General features: G+C 55.7%; 1 protein-coding gene across 1 annotated transcript; it reads left to right on the top strand.

Annotated features, from left to right (window-relative positions):
• The first annotated feature begins 2,336 nt into the window (after window positions 1-2,336).
• arhgdia (Rho GDP dissociation inhibitor (GDI) alpha) lies at window positions 2,337-11,922 on the top strand. Its single transcript, XM_006635229.3, has 6 exons — window positions 2,337-2,457; window positions 9,373-9,565; window positions 9,643-9,726; window positions 10,126-10,202; window positions 10,859-10,922; window positions 11,626-11,922. Exons 2-6 carry the CDS (start codon window positions 9,376-9,378, stop codon window positions 11,823-11,825), a joined length of 615 nt encoding a protein of 204 aa, XP_006635292.1. The 5' UTR covers window positions 2,337-2,457; window positions 9,373-9,375; the 3' UTR covers window positions 11,826-11,922.
• The last annotated feature ends 1,264 nt before the right edge of the window (window positions 11,923-13,186 follow it).

Consider the following 13,186-nt stretch of genomic DNA (forward strand, 5'->3'; position numbering starts at 1 on the left):
CTCCCCGAGTCTGCCTGCTTTATTTGTGCTGGGAGAGGTGATGGAGAACTCCCCCCCCCCCCCCCACTGAAGTGTTCAGCTCGGGGTGACTGCGTCACACTGGTGTTGGACCTGCTCTCCTGAGGACATGGTGCTGTTAGCCTGCTCCCCCACGATGCACACACTGACCCCGTGGAGGAGGAAGCATCACGCCCTGAACACTGTAAAGACGGGCTGGTTTAGGACTAGATCATATTGAGTCATGCTGTTTTTTTTATCACCTGTCCTGTCCATCCTAGTGTTCACGTCTCAATGTTCATGTTTGAAAGTTGTAGAACACATTCAATTGTCACTGAACACATTGGACTCCCATTTTTTGGGCTTGGGCTGGCTCAGGGCTGTTTAAGGTTATCTGTAACTATTTTTAGGTTAATAAGGCTTGTGCATCCTGTAGGCTTTGTGAATCAATGGCTCTGGAATATTAAAAGTTTTTTTTTTAACCAAGTGGTGTGAGTGGATATGTAAATGTGCTGGTGCAACATGTCATGTTAATCCTTAAAGGTAGAGTAGGTTCAGTACCTGCTGTGACTTAGTATTCACATTGTGTAAGAATGTAACCTTGTATGTCCAAACCAGAGTGGAACGTTCTCAGGCTGAGCAATTGGCCCTTATTTAAAAGCACGGTAATTACATCCAGGTGGATGCTGCACAGTGGTGGAGGGGAGTCCCCATTACCTGTAAAGTGCTTTGAGTGGAGTGTCCAGAAAAGCGCTCTATAAGTGTAAGCTATTATTATTACTCTGTATCTGTGCTTTTAATGGCAGCTGGTTAGGATTTCAGGGTTTTGTAGGTAACTCTGGGGGGGGGGGTGCCTGCTACAGCCTCTGTAAATGGAGCCTGAGGGAGGTGTGACAAAATGGACTAGATTTTCAGTTTGGTGACTGCGGTTACAATAGTTTTTTTTCTGTAGTTCTACGTCCAGCTCTATTTCTTGGATATTGTAAACCTGATGAATGGTTTAGTTTGAGTGCTGTGGAGGAGGTGCTCTTGTGCACTTTTAAAGGCTCACGCCGGGGCTGGATGTGCTTCCTGCGTGCGTTGGAGGAAGGCCTGCTGCTGGCACCTGGCCCTGAGGCTGGTTGATTGAAAGCAGTGCCTGATTGGTGCAGTTAACAGGGCTGTGTGGCAGAGGAGGAATGTTTTGGACTTCACCTGCGAGCTGGATGGGGACCCTCTTGCTCTGGTCCTACAGGCTGTCCTGGTGTAACAAGTGCTGAATGCCGCAGGTGGATCTGCTGTCCCCCTCGGTCTGCCAGGGAGGGTGTGGTGTTTGTATTTAATACGTGATGACACCTGAAACTTGTCTTGACATTTGATGTTTAACACTTCAGTTGTACTGTTTTTTTTGCATTCAGCTGCATTCATCCCAGGGTGTTTTAGACAGCAAGAATCTTGCTGCATGAATGACAAACCCCAGTTAGTTAACAAGGAACATCAGAGGATAAGAGATGTGAGGAAGATCGTTCCATTGCACTTTGAAAGGACAGTTTGACCAACCGAGACCATCTGACAGAATCACGTCTCTATTTGATCCCTGATGCTAATTTGGCAAGAGAGGGGAAATATTTTGCTCTGTGAGTGAGAAAAGCATTAAGTTTAATCACAGGAAGTTCAGTGCCTGCTTGCCTTGTGTGAGGGGTAAAGACCAGAGTCTGAACAGGCAGCACTTGTCTGGGGGGATTGATAATCGCCAGCAGCTCCAGGGAGCTCATGAAGGGAAACGGCTCCCATCAGCAATACAAGGTTGTTGCACAGAATCTGGGATCAGGTAACTCGGGGTGGAAACTGCTGAGCTAACCTATCTCCAGTGAAGAGATAGGTGTGTCTGCATTCTTTTACACCGTGGGAGTCAGTGCTGTTGGCTTCACACAGGGTGACTGCAAACCGTCCTATTTCACAACTCCCAGCATGACATGTGGGGAGTGCAGGACTGGCCGTAGTTCAGGTGGGGAGCTGCGTCAGCATGCGTAGGCTGTAAAGGAACAAGTAATTGGTTTATTTCTGGTGAAAAGAGAAGAAAGAAAACGTTTTGGCCGTGGAACCTTCTTCAGGCTGGAGTGTCAGTTGCCTTCTTCACATAAAACATTTTCAATACAAGCTAAACATCGCGATGGCAGGGAGTCAGTTAAATCATTGCAACATCACGGAAACATTTTAAATAGGCAACATCTGCAGACTTTATAGGATTCTTTGTAGTTCCCAATCCGCGTTCCCGTGATCGCTCCACTGCCTCCGCAGGCGCGACGCGCGTCCCCGTCCCGTAGCCCCTCCCCCGGTAGCCCGTCCGTCACGCGTCGTGCGCGGCGCCCGTCCCGGAAGTGTGTCGTGCGGGCGGCTCCGCTCCCAGATCGCCATTCTTGCCCGGCCGAGCGGAGCAGAGAGGCGCACAGACCGTCCGGTAAACGCCGTGCTATAAAGGTAAGCCCCGGCCCGGCCCCGCCGTGCACGAGCAGCGGGCGCTCGGTGCCGTGCTCTCCGCGGGCGGCGCGGCCGGTTTCTGTCCGGCTGCTGCTTCATGCTGACCGGAGCCCCTGCGCCTCGTCTGGCGGCGCCGTCTGCGCTCGGCGGCGGCGGCGGCGGCGTGTTTTTCCGGTTTTTATGGGTCCTACGGTACCGGCGGAGCGAGCAGTGAGCGGCTGTGAGGGAGAAAGACTGGTCGCCCCCACCTTACTCCCCAAATTAGCGCCGGGCTGGGGTCCCTGTGGGCTGTGGGCGCGCCGGTGCCCAGCAGCTCATTAGTAGGCAGGGGCGCTCTCCCGGCTGGCGAGGCGGTCTGCTCCCTCGCCGGCGCTGGCTGCCGAGGACGGGTGCCGGCAGCGTGTGGCCCCCGGGGGCCCGAAGAGAGGCGCTGGTGCTCCGGGAGCGGGCGGGCGGTGCACCCCGGCTGTCTGCTCGGGGGGTGCCCGCGCGGCCGTTTCCCGAGAGGCGTGAGACAGGGGGCGGCGGGCGGGGAGGAATCGGACATTTTAACGAGCGCCTTTCCTGCCCTGGCTCTCGCCTCCTGCCGGGAGCCAGGGGTGTGAAGGGGTGGGAGCGGCCGCATTGTCCGGCTGCGCCCCCCGGTTCTGTCCCGGCCGGGGAGCGGCGGGCTCCTGCCTCGAGGAGGAGGAGGAGGAGGAGGAAGGGTGCCAGGTGCCGGGGTGCGAGCGCAAGGCCCGGGACGGGGAGCGGCCGCTTCTCGTCTTTGTTGGGTGCTGCGCTCGCCCGGTCGCGCTGGGGTCTGAGCGCAGGGTCAGGGATCAGAAAGCAGGACGGTCTCGTGTATTATTTTTTTTAAAGAGGAGACAAAAAACCTGAACGGAAAGACCTGCCGATTGAGCGCTTCCTGTCGGTCCGGAGGCGCCGCTTCTAGGATCTTCTGTCTGCGCCGGGGCGGCGTCACCAGGCCGCGGGTCTCCTGCGCTTTAACCCCGCTGTCATCAGTCCTTAGACCGCACTGTCTCTAACGGCACACCTGCTCGCTTGTCCCTCTTTAAATACAACCCTGCTGGAATCCCCCGGCCTGGGTCACTCTCGTCTGAGCTGTGATTTTCACTTCCTGTATCGCTTCTCTCAGTGATTAATCCTGCACGCTGGGATACCTGTGAGCCTTTAGATTTTTACTGATTTTACTTCTGTTAAGCAGGTGCCCAGGGTTCAGTACCTTTGCTGGTCTAATTATTTAATTAACAACACAATTAATACTTCTAATCAGGCTCGGGGGTGGTTTAGGGAGTAGCTGAACTTCACTAAAGAGCATTCCTTTCAGTACTCCACTGTAGTAGACCTCAGGAAAAAATCCTATATGCAGCTCGTTAAGTAGGTTAATTAGGTTAATTGTTTAATTGACTGCCCAGGTCGTACCGGAGGCCCTCCAGAGCAGAGCTGGAGTTGAAATGCGCGCAGTCTCCGGCAGCAGCGCAGAGCGCTTTTCCCCAGCAGTTTCCTGCAGGATTCCGGGCGTCGGGTGTGGAGCAGTTCCCCGGATCGGGATGCAGCTGGTTTGAGCCAGGCTTTTCCAGACTGGGCACGCAGAGTCTTGGACTGGAGGAAATGGGGTGCCCTTGCAGGGGGAACCCCAGCTTTGCCCAGGACAAGCCCCTTCTCTGTAGTAAGAAACGAGCCCTCCTGCTCCTCTCATTCCCGAGGGGATGAGCAGGACCGGTACTCGGGTCCCCCCTGGCCGCCTTCTTGACCCCACGTTGTGGTCAGTGTGAGGGACGCACCCATGCCTGAGCAGTACTGACCGCAGACCCCAGAGCGCCCCAGTAGCACGACCTGCCTGATCCCCGAAGGGCTGTGGGGTGAGCCTGACGGGGGTGGGCTGCAGCTGGGGGGTTCATCACCACGGGATGGATTTAGGCTGGGAGTTTGCCAGTTAAATTCCATGTTTACATAACTAAAGGGAAGAAGAGTTGAACCATTCTTGAAAATAGTTTTTTTTTTACTTGATGAATTTTTACTTGATGAATTTTCTGCTTGCTGTGTACTTGCACCGTCAGCTTTATCGCGTCCATCGCAGGTCTCCCTGGAGCCTGGGTCTTTCTCTCTCTCCGCTGTCTCCGAGTGTCAGGGTGGGCACCTGCTGTGAGGGGGTCCTGGGCAGGTGTCCCAGCTTCACCTGCGAGCAGGAGCAGCAGGGGGACAGGAGTGGATTTCGGTACCTGCTCCCAGAGCCTGACCCCCGGTTGCCCCAGTGTGCTCTCTGCTCCCCTGCAGGAGCCCCGGTCAGGCTGGTGGGCTGTGACACGGCTGCGCTGCTGCAGCTGAACCCCTGCTGCTTAATTCCAGGGCTGCGCGCTCGGTGCGGGGGCGCGTGACAGCGTCGCTGCTCGTCTCTCCTCTGACACGGGGCAGAGCGCTGAGGCGCGTGGGAGGCCGGATGGCGCTGGGCCGCCCTCTTGTTTTCTACCGTCTTTCAGAATCCCTGCCGGCGCTATTTCTGGCTGTTCGAGTGTTGCTCCGCAATCACACTGCGGTTCCTCTGGAGCTCTTGCAGCTTCAGCTGGCTGGCCTTGGTCTCCCTCTCTCTCTCGTACCGGTGGCGCAGCGCGGTCTTCAGAGGTGTGGTTTCCCGTGCTGCGCAGGCCGTCGGCAGAATAAAACCGCGCTGCCGAGGGCGACCAAGGAAGGGATCGGCGTAATCGAGCGGTGCAGAGCGGTACTGGCACGTCCTCTCCGGTTCTGATCCGGTGGGTCTCGGTCTCGGAGCCTGCAGGCCCGTCTCCCCAGTCCAGCGGCCAGGGCTGCAGCTGCACCGCCCCCTTCGGCCCCGGGGGGTATCCTGCACAGCTGCGGGCGAGCTCCAGGCAGGCTGGGTTAGCGCCCTGAGGTTTGGGCTTCGGCTCCGAGGGTGTGTAGCTCTGGGCGATCGGGCCGGGGAGCGGGAGTCCGGCGGGGGACGTGCTCCGCGTTTGTTCCCGACGAGAGCCAGGTCCCAGGGGGAGGGGGGCTGGCTGCTGCTGCCCACAGCGCACCACCGGGGGCTGAGACAGGCCTGCTGTTGCCCTGCAGGTGTGACAACCCAGTGGGCATGCAAGGGGAGGGACAGTGACGGCCGACACTGGGGCTCCCAGGGTCTCCCCACAAACTTGCCTACCTTCTGAGCTCCTCTGCTCACATCCTCCTGTCCTGCTTTGTCTGATTTGTAATCAAACTTAAATTGTTCAAGATTCCTTAAGATAATTAGATGCTGTTGCACTTTTTGAGAAATAGAATCGGTGTTTGCCACAAAACTAACTTACAGTCCTTTTAATAGTTATGAGTATCTGCCATCTCTGAAGATAGTCTCCTGATGCAGGCCCTGAGGGTTCTTCCTGAAATCAGTCGCCATGTCTCTGGTCTCAGAAACATTCACCTTCAAACAGTTCTGTTCACACCACGTGGCAAACTCATCTCCAGGTGGTCCGCTCATCTGCTTGGGACAAACTAATGGGATAAGAGTTGTGTGCATCTCCTTGTGCACCAAGCAGGGCTTTTTTAGGTTGTTTTTATTATTAACTTCTTACAGGTACAGGTCTTGGGGCGCACGCTGTCAGGCGTCCTGCTCCCCACCTCTGGAGCTCAGCCCCTGCCAGTCTGAGAGATGCAAACCCCTTTTCAGTCTCTCTTACAGTCTTTATATCTAGACTGTTTCGTCAGACCCTGTAACGTGCCCCAGCACTGCTGGTGTACATGGCCACTGAAAGAAACCCTTGTAAAAACCAATGGGCTTTCGCCAGCCTTCACAATTAGTAAATTGATCGTTAACGGGCTGGATGAAAGTCCAGGGCCCTGCGGTGTTCTGACATGGAGCCCCGCCGGCCTGTTGCAGCTCATAATTACCTCCACACACGCACTCTTCTCTTCCAGCCTCTTACCTTTGACTGCTTAATTACTCCCCTTCGTACCACAGACGATATTGCTTTTTGAAAGCCCTCTCACAGATTTGTGCTAGTGCTAGTGCAGGGCTGTTTGTGTGGATGAGGCACTGTGGGAGGGAAGGTGTCACAGACAGGAGTGGGACAGACGGAGGAGGGGAGCTGTGCTGTGAGTGGAGCCACTCGATGCTGTCAGACTCAGCTGCCTCTTCAGTGTGGCGGGCAGGAGGAGTCGCGCAGAACTGCGCCTGGAGCTCTGCAGCTCTCTTCCTTCGTGCCCGTCCTCGTCTGCGATGGCAGCTCTGGGCTCTGCCGAATCCCTGCCTTAATTAACATGCTTGTCTGCGAAGACGTGCCAGCTGGGCTGAAGCGCACAGGCCTGTGCCTTCAGTCCCCTCAGAGGCCTCTGGACCGGGCTGGGCCTGTGTCCCTGAGCTCGTCGGGGCGGTTCTGTGGGGTCATGAGGAGGGGAGGCACTGTGGGTCTTGTGCCAGAGGCGGAATCTCTCGCTGTACCCCGATACGGCCTCCTGCCGCCTTGCGGGTCTGTCACTGTGTCTTCAGTTAATGAAGCCAGTTCTAACAGAGCCGAGAAATGTTCACAGTGTGTCCCTGGGGCAAGCTGTTCTCTTGCTCTGTCTCTCGTTATCTACACTTTTCCCTTCCTGTCTTTTGCTTCTTTGCTCTTTAGAGGTGAAACGTGCCCAGTTAAGCAGGCAGTCTCCATGAGGTGATTAAGGAAAATGGGAAGGCTGTAGCATGTGACGGAGGCCCTCCTGGGCTTTAGGAATGTTCCCATGTTCGACCCGAACAGCGATCGCTGGGACAGGTGGCAGCCCAGGGTGCCAGCTTGTGGTTTCCAGAGCATCTCCAGCACAGCTGGTGCACAGCTGCCGGTGTGACTGCTGGACAGTGCAGCTCGTCTGATGGCTCAGCTCTGCCCCTCCTCCCTGCTCTCCATCTCTCTGCGTTTATTTCTCTTCTCTCCTTGGCTTTGGGACAGGCTGCATTATGCCGACAGGAGTTATGCGGTGCTGTCGAAGTGCTTTGGTGACCCAGATCAGCAGTAAGAATACTAGCAGCTCGCATATAAAAACCTTCATGCTGCCGTAATAAACCAGTCGACTTGTTTGTCTCTGTAGGAGTGGGAATAAGATTAAAATGAAACGTGTTCTTTGCAGACGGAGCTCCCCTGTCTTTGGAAAGTGTTGCCCCGACAGCGCCCCCTGTTGGGATGGGGCATGCGGCGTCATGACACGAATCCCTTGTTCCTGTTCTTAGAGTCTGAGGCTTTTAGGAGAATTCGTGTGATGGAGTGGCGCAGGCTGACGGCAGTCCAGGGGTGTGCTCTGGCTCTGGTGTGGGGTGACGTCGTGTTGGAGCACTGCTGCGCTGAAATGAGGAGCACGTGCTCGTCTTGAACACAACACTCGGCACAAAATGGAGGAGGCTCAGGATACGTGATGGCTTTTGCTCGTTTCGAGGTGTTGGGGGTCTTTGTGCAGTGTGGTGCTGTGGGACACTGAAGGGGTGCAGACCTGCCATGTTCCAGTGAAACACTGGCCCCCTGCCTCTCACGCACCCCTCCCCCTGCCTGATCCTGTCTGTGTGTCTGTGTCTCATGGAGAGCGAGCTGGGGTCTGCGAAAAGACAAATTCCTAATGCAAGAAATTGTATAGGGCTAATAAAGTGATCTAAATCTAAAATCTAAAGATACAGCTGCCCACAGCTGCACGCAATTACCCACCCCCTTCCAGCTGGAGAGTCCCCTCTCCCCTCTCCCCTGCCCTCCCGCGTCTGATGGGCGGTTTCATGCGGTGCTGTGATGTGACTGGGGGCTGTTTTACGTACAGCGAGGCAGTGTGTGTGCAGGGGGGCAGGTTTGTCAACACAGACTGCAGCTCCTGATGAAAATACATGTCAGTTTCTGTCAAATATAAATTGGATCTTCCTGCACGGTTTGGTTTTATTCTCACTCCGTTTGGAGTGTTATTTCCAAATGACGCAAGTAATAAATGGTAACCAGTGTAACAAATGAAGAGTAAGGGAGAGAACAAGTAATTCAGTGGGAGGTCCCCACAGATCAGGAACAAATGTCAGTGTGAGTCCCAGCTCCCTGTGGGCTGGCTGCAGAAGATTCCTCCTGCGTTTCCTCCTTCTCACACTTGTGTGTTCTTCTTCCTCTCTGAATTTTCACCCCAGCATGGTGTCCACACGCCTGTCTCTCTGTGTGACCTTTCACCCCAGCATGGTGTCCACACGCATCTTTCTGTGACCTTTCACCCCATCTCAGTGTCAACACTCTGTCTCTGGCTTGTGTGTGTGAGCTTGTGCTGTACCGGAGTTCTCTTTTTTTGGATAAAAGATGGCTTTGAGGACAGCGTGGAGGTGCCTGCCAGCAGAGTGGACTCTGTTCTGTCAGGAGCGGCAGGGAGGGGGGCTGGGGGCTGGGGCTGGGCTGTTGTTCTGGAGGCTGTGTTCTCTCTGGGGGCCACGGGGGTGGAGAATTAATCCTGTATCCAGATGGAATTGGGCCAGATCAGGCCTGCTCTGGGCGAAGCTTATTTATTTGCACTCTGTTTTAGAAGCAACAACACTGGGACCCCAAAGCTGCCTGACAGAATTAGGGAGAGGGAGGAATAGCGACTACAGATTGTCGAAATGGCACAGTTCTTGGCCTGCAGCGTTAAGATTGCTTCAGTCTTGGCCTCTCCGGTCTTGCGTAGCACACATTTGTGACAGGGCAGTGTTTGAAAATACATTTCTGCATTGGCTGCTTAAATTCCTGATACCAACTCGGTTGTAAACTAGTCACTTTACCGTCTCTGCTTGCGTGTGCTGTGTCCTGGGGTCAGAGGGCATCGCTCCTCTGCCTGTGCCCCACCCTGGTGACCTCACCACGCTGGGCTGCAGGTCTGTCGTAGGAGGGCCTGCAGACACTGTGCGCTCTGCCCTGTCCCCTAGGGGGCACTCACGCCTGCGTGTCTCGTCCGCAGAAGATGGCGGAGCAGGAGCCGACCCCCGAGCAGCTGGCTGCGATCGCAGCGGAGAACGAGGAGGGCGAGGGCGGGGTGAACTACCGCCCGCCGGCGCAGAAGAGCCTGCAGGAGATCCAGGAGCTGGACAAGGACGATGAGAGCCTGCGCAAGTACAAGGAGGCGCTGCTGGGGTCCGCGCCCGTCCCTCTGGGTCAGTCTCGCCCTGTCCGCGCCCCTGCCCGTGGGCTCCCCATTGCCCGGGTGTGTAACCTTTGGCTGTCGTTGCAGACCCCAACGCCCCCAACGTGCAGGTGACGCGGCTGACCCTGGTGTGCGACTCGGCCCCGCAGCCCCTGACCCTTGACCTGACAGGTGAGCAAGACATCCTGCAGAATCGCCGCGCTCCAGCGGGCTGGCCTCTCCACTCTCTCTGAGCTAACAGCCTGGGGGTCCGGGACTCACCCAGCTTCATCCAGACTCCCACACCCCTTTATGTCAAGACATGCACTTGGACTTGTTTTCCCGTGATCCTGAAGACTGTTGGGGCTGTTGAGGACTCTGGGTGCTGGGGTCGGGTGTCCTCGTACTCTTCTGTTCTAAGTAATGCCCCAGGAGGGTGGATAGAGCGCCCTCTAAGTAATGCCCCAGGTGTTCTGTTGCTCTGGAACCATTGAGAAGTAAAAACAGCAGGGCAGGAAATTAATTGTGTTGTTCTTGTGTTACACGTGTGAGGTTATCCGCTCACTTGCTGTCCTTCCCTCTTCCTGCCAGGAGATCTAGAGGGCTTTAAGAAGCAGTCTTTTGTGCTGAAGGAGGGAGTGGAGTATAGGATAAAGATCAGCTTCAAGGTAAGCCTCTAAGCCCGGCCCAGCGAGCGGTGCTGTCCCACAATCCTGTTTCTTGTTCGACCCACAGGGCTGGAGGTTCTGCTCTGTTTGCGCACGTGAGGGCGTTTTTGGAAGGGTTTTGGGGAGACGGGCAGGGAGGTTGCACTGTGACAGCGAGCCCGCAGACAGGTAGACACACCCCTCTCGGCCACTGGAGCCTGGCTGTGCAGTGCTGTGTGGAAGCTTGTGGTCAGTGGTGAAGACCAGGCCAGCGGTTCTTCCAGCAGTTCAGTCCATTCAGGCTTTTTCAGCTGAAGGTTCTAGTTGTTAAGATAAGACCGATTGCTGAGTATTTCCTCCTTGGTATTGCGGTTTGAGTAAAGCTGGAAGATCGCGAGGAGAGAGGCAGTCTTATGCTTTCAGTGTTTGTTTAGAAGGAGCTGCTCTTAAGAGCAGAGCTGACACTCTGGCTTCTTCCAAGAACCAGCTGGGCAAGTTCATCTGCTTCCTCTCACACGGGCTATAGAGGCCCAATGGCTCCTCCTGTTTGTGACTGGTCTTGTGTCCTTCCAGGACTGAGCCCCGCAGCTGATAAAACCTGGAGTGGATCAGGAGTCGGATGGCTTCCTGCAAGTGTGGCTGTGATCAGTGACGGCCTGTCTCCCCTTTCTCCGCAGGTGAACAAGGAGATTGTCTCAGGACTCAAGTATGTCCAGCAGACCTACAGGAAAGGAGTAAAGAGTGAGTTTCTTCTCCCGGTCCTCCTTTAGCTCCTCCGTCACTCTGTTCTGGGTTTTTCTTCCGGCTTTTCCGTCTTGTTGGGGCGGCGTGGGGGGGAGCCCCCGTGGCCTCTGCTCTTCCTGTTGTTGAAGCGGATTCTGGAAGAAGCAGGAATGCCATTCTTCCATTCTCGGGAAACAGGCTTCCCATTGCATTGTGTTTGTAGCACTTTTTCCCCTGTCTGTAATCGGACACGCCCCCTTCCCAGGAGCCGGGAGGAACGAGAGGTGGGGCCAGCGACTCGCAGGGCCTGGGGGGGTCGGGGCTGGACCCACTCTTCCCAGGGGGCCTGGCCTTGGGTCTGGATCGGGGGGGGGTTCAGTGTGAAGCTGCTTGGCTCTTTTTGCATGTGAATTATTTGAGAGTGACGCTGGATTTCAGGCCTTTTCTCTTAAAAGAATCTTCCCTAGGAGCTTCCCTAAGACATGAAGCAGAACTGCTAAAAAAGACACTTTACAAATGTGAAAGGATTCACTCAGGCAGGACTAAGAGAGAGTTGGGGAGCAGGGCTGTGGGGGGGAGAGAGAGAGTTGGGGAGCGGGGCTGTGGGGAGAGAGAGAGAGGGAGAGAGTTGGGGAGCGGGGCTGTGGGGGGGAGAGAGAGAGAGTTGGGGGGCTGTGGGGGGAGAAGTGGACTGAGGCAGTGTCTCCCTCTGCGCCCGCAGTCGACAAGTCGGACTACATGGTGGGCAGCTATGGGCCGCGGCCGGACGAGTACGAGTTCCTGACGCCGCTGGAGGAGGCGCCCAAGGGCATGCTGGCGCGCGGCACCTACAACATCAAATCGCGCTTCACCGACGATGACAAGCACGACCACCTGTCCTGGGAGTGGAACCTCAACATCAAGAAGGATTGGAAGGACTGAGGCACGCAAACACACCCCCCACCCCTCCCCTCCTCCCCTCTTCCTCGTCCCCTGTCTGCCCCCCCAGTCCTCCGCGCTGCACACCTCCAGCAGCACGAGGCTCCCTTTCCCCGACCTCTGACCTCTGACCTCTCCCCTCTGCTGGTTTTTAGCAGCACGGAGACCAGGGCTCGATCCGTCCGGCCACCCCTCCCTCCCCCCGCCCCTCGTCCCGAGAAGCTGCTGTACCCCCCCTCGCCCCGCTGTGCCGTGCGGACGGGCGGCCCAGCCCCTCTCCCCGTCTCCCCCAGAAGCTGTAGCCGAGAACCAACTCGGTGGAGATTTCTTGAGAGAGATATATATGAAACAAAAAAAGTGTACAATCCAAATTTGTTTTTTGGTTTGTTTATATATAAAAAAATGGGAAAAAAAGAAAAAATATTTTGGCATGGCTGTTATTGGTATTGTTTCTGATCCCTCTCTCTCCTTTTCTGTATAAACTCATCCCTCCATTCTCTGTCCTCTTCCCTGCTCCCTCCATCTCTTCCTTCGCCTCCTAATTGCTACTGTTTTGACCGAGATCTGCCTTGTGTTCAGTGGGGGAGATCTGCCCTGTGAAGTGTTCAGTGGTGGGGATCTGCCTTGTGTTCAGTGGGGGAGATCTGCCCTGTGAAGTGTTCAGTGGTGGGGATCTGCCCTGTGAAGTGTTCAGTGGGGGGGGATCTGCCTTGTGTTCAGTGGGGGAGATCTGCCCTGTGAAGTGTTTAGTGTAGATCTGCCCTGTGAAGTGTTCAGTGGGGGGGATCTGCCTTGTGTTCAGTGGGGGAGATCTGCCCTGTGAAGTGTTCAGTGGGGGAGATCTGCCCTGTGAAGTGTTCAGTGGTGGGGATCTGCCTTGTGTTCAGTGGTGGGGATCTGCCTTGTGTTCAGTGGGGGAGATCTGCCTTGTTTTCAGTGGGGGATATCTGCCCTGTGAAGTGTTCAGTGGGGGGGATCTGCCCTGTGAAGTGTAAAGTGTAGATCTGCCCTGTGAAGTGTAAAGTGTAGATCTGCCCTGTGAAGTGTTCAGTGGGGGAGATCTGCCCTGTGAAGTGTTTAGTGTAGATCTGCCCTGTGAAGTGTTCAGTGGGGGAGATCTGCCCTGAGCAACAGAAACTACCCCCTCCCCTCTCCTGCCTCCTGTGCTCCTCGCTGTGGGGGGGGTTTGTGTTCGAAGACCTGATGGCCTTATACTGAACCGTAGGAACGTGGCTAGAAGTAACAGTAAACAACTGAAAATGTTTAAGCTGTAGAAACCTGGGGGCTAAAGATCCTTACACAGCTGCTCGGGCGGTGTCGGGGCGTCCGGGGGTGAGTGGGGGGGTGGCAGTCTCGCACACTTT

This window comes from Lepisosteus oculatus, chromosome 9 (assembly GCF_040954835.1).
Source record: "Lepisosteus oculatus isolate fLepOcu1 chromosome 9, fLepOcu1.hap2, whole genome shotgun sequence".
Taxonomy (NCBI): domain Eukaryota; kingdom Metazoa; phylum Chordata; class Actinopteri; order Semionotiformes; family Lepisosteidae; genus Lepisosteus; species Lepisosteus oculatus.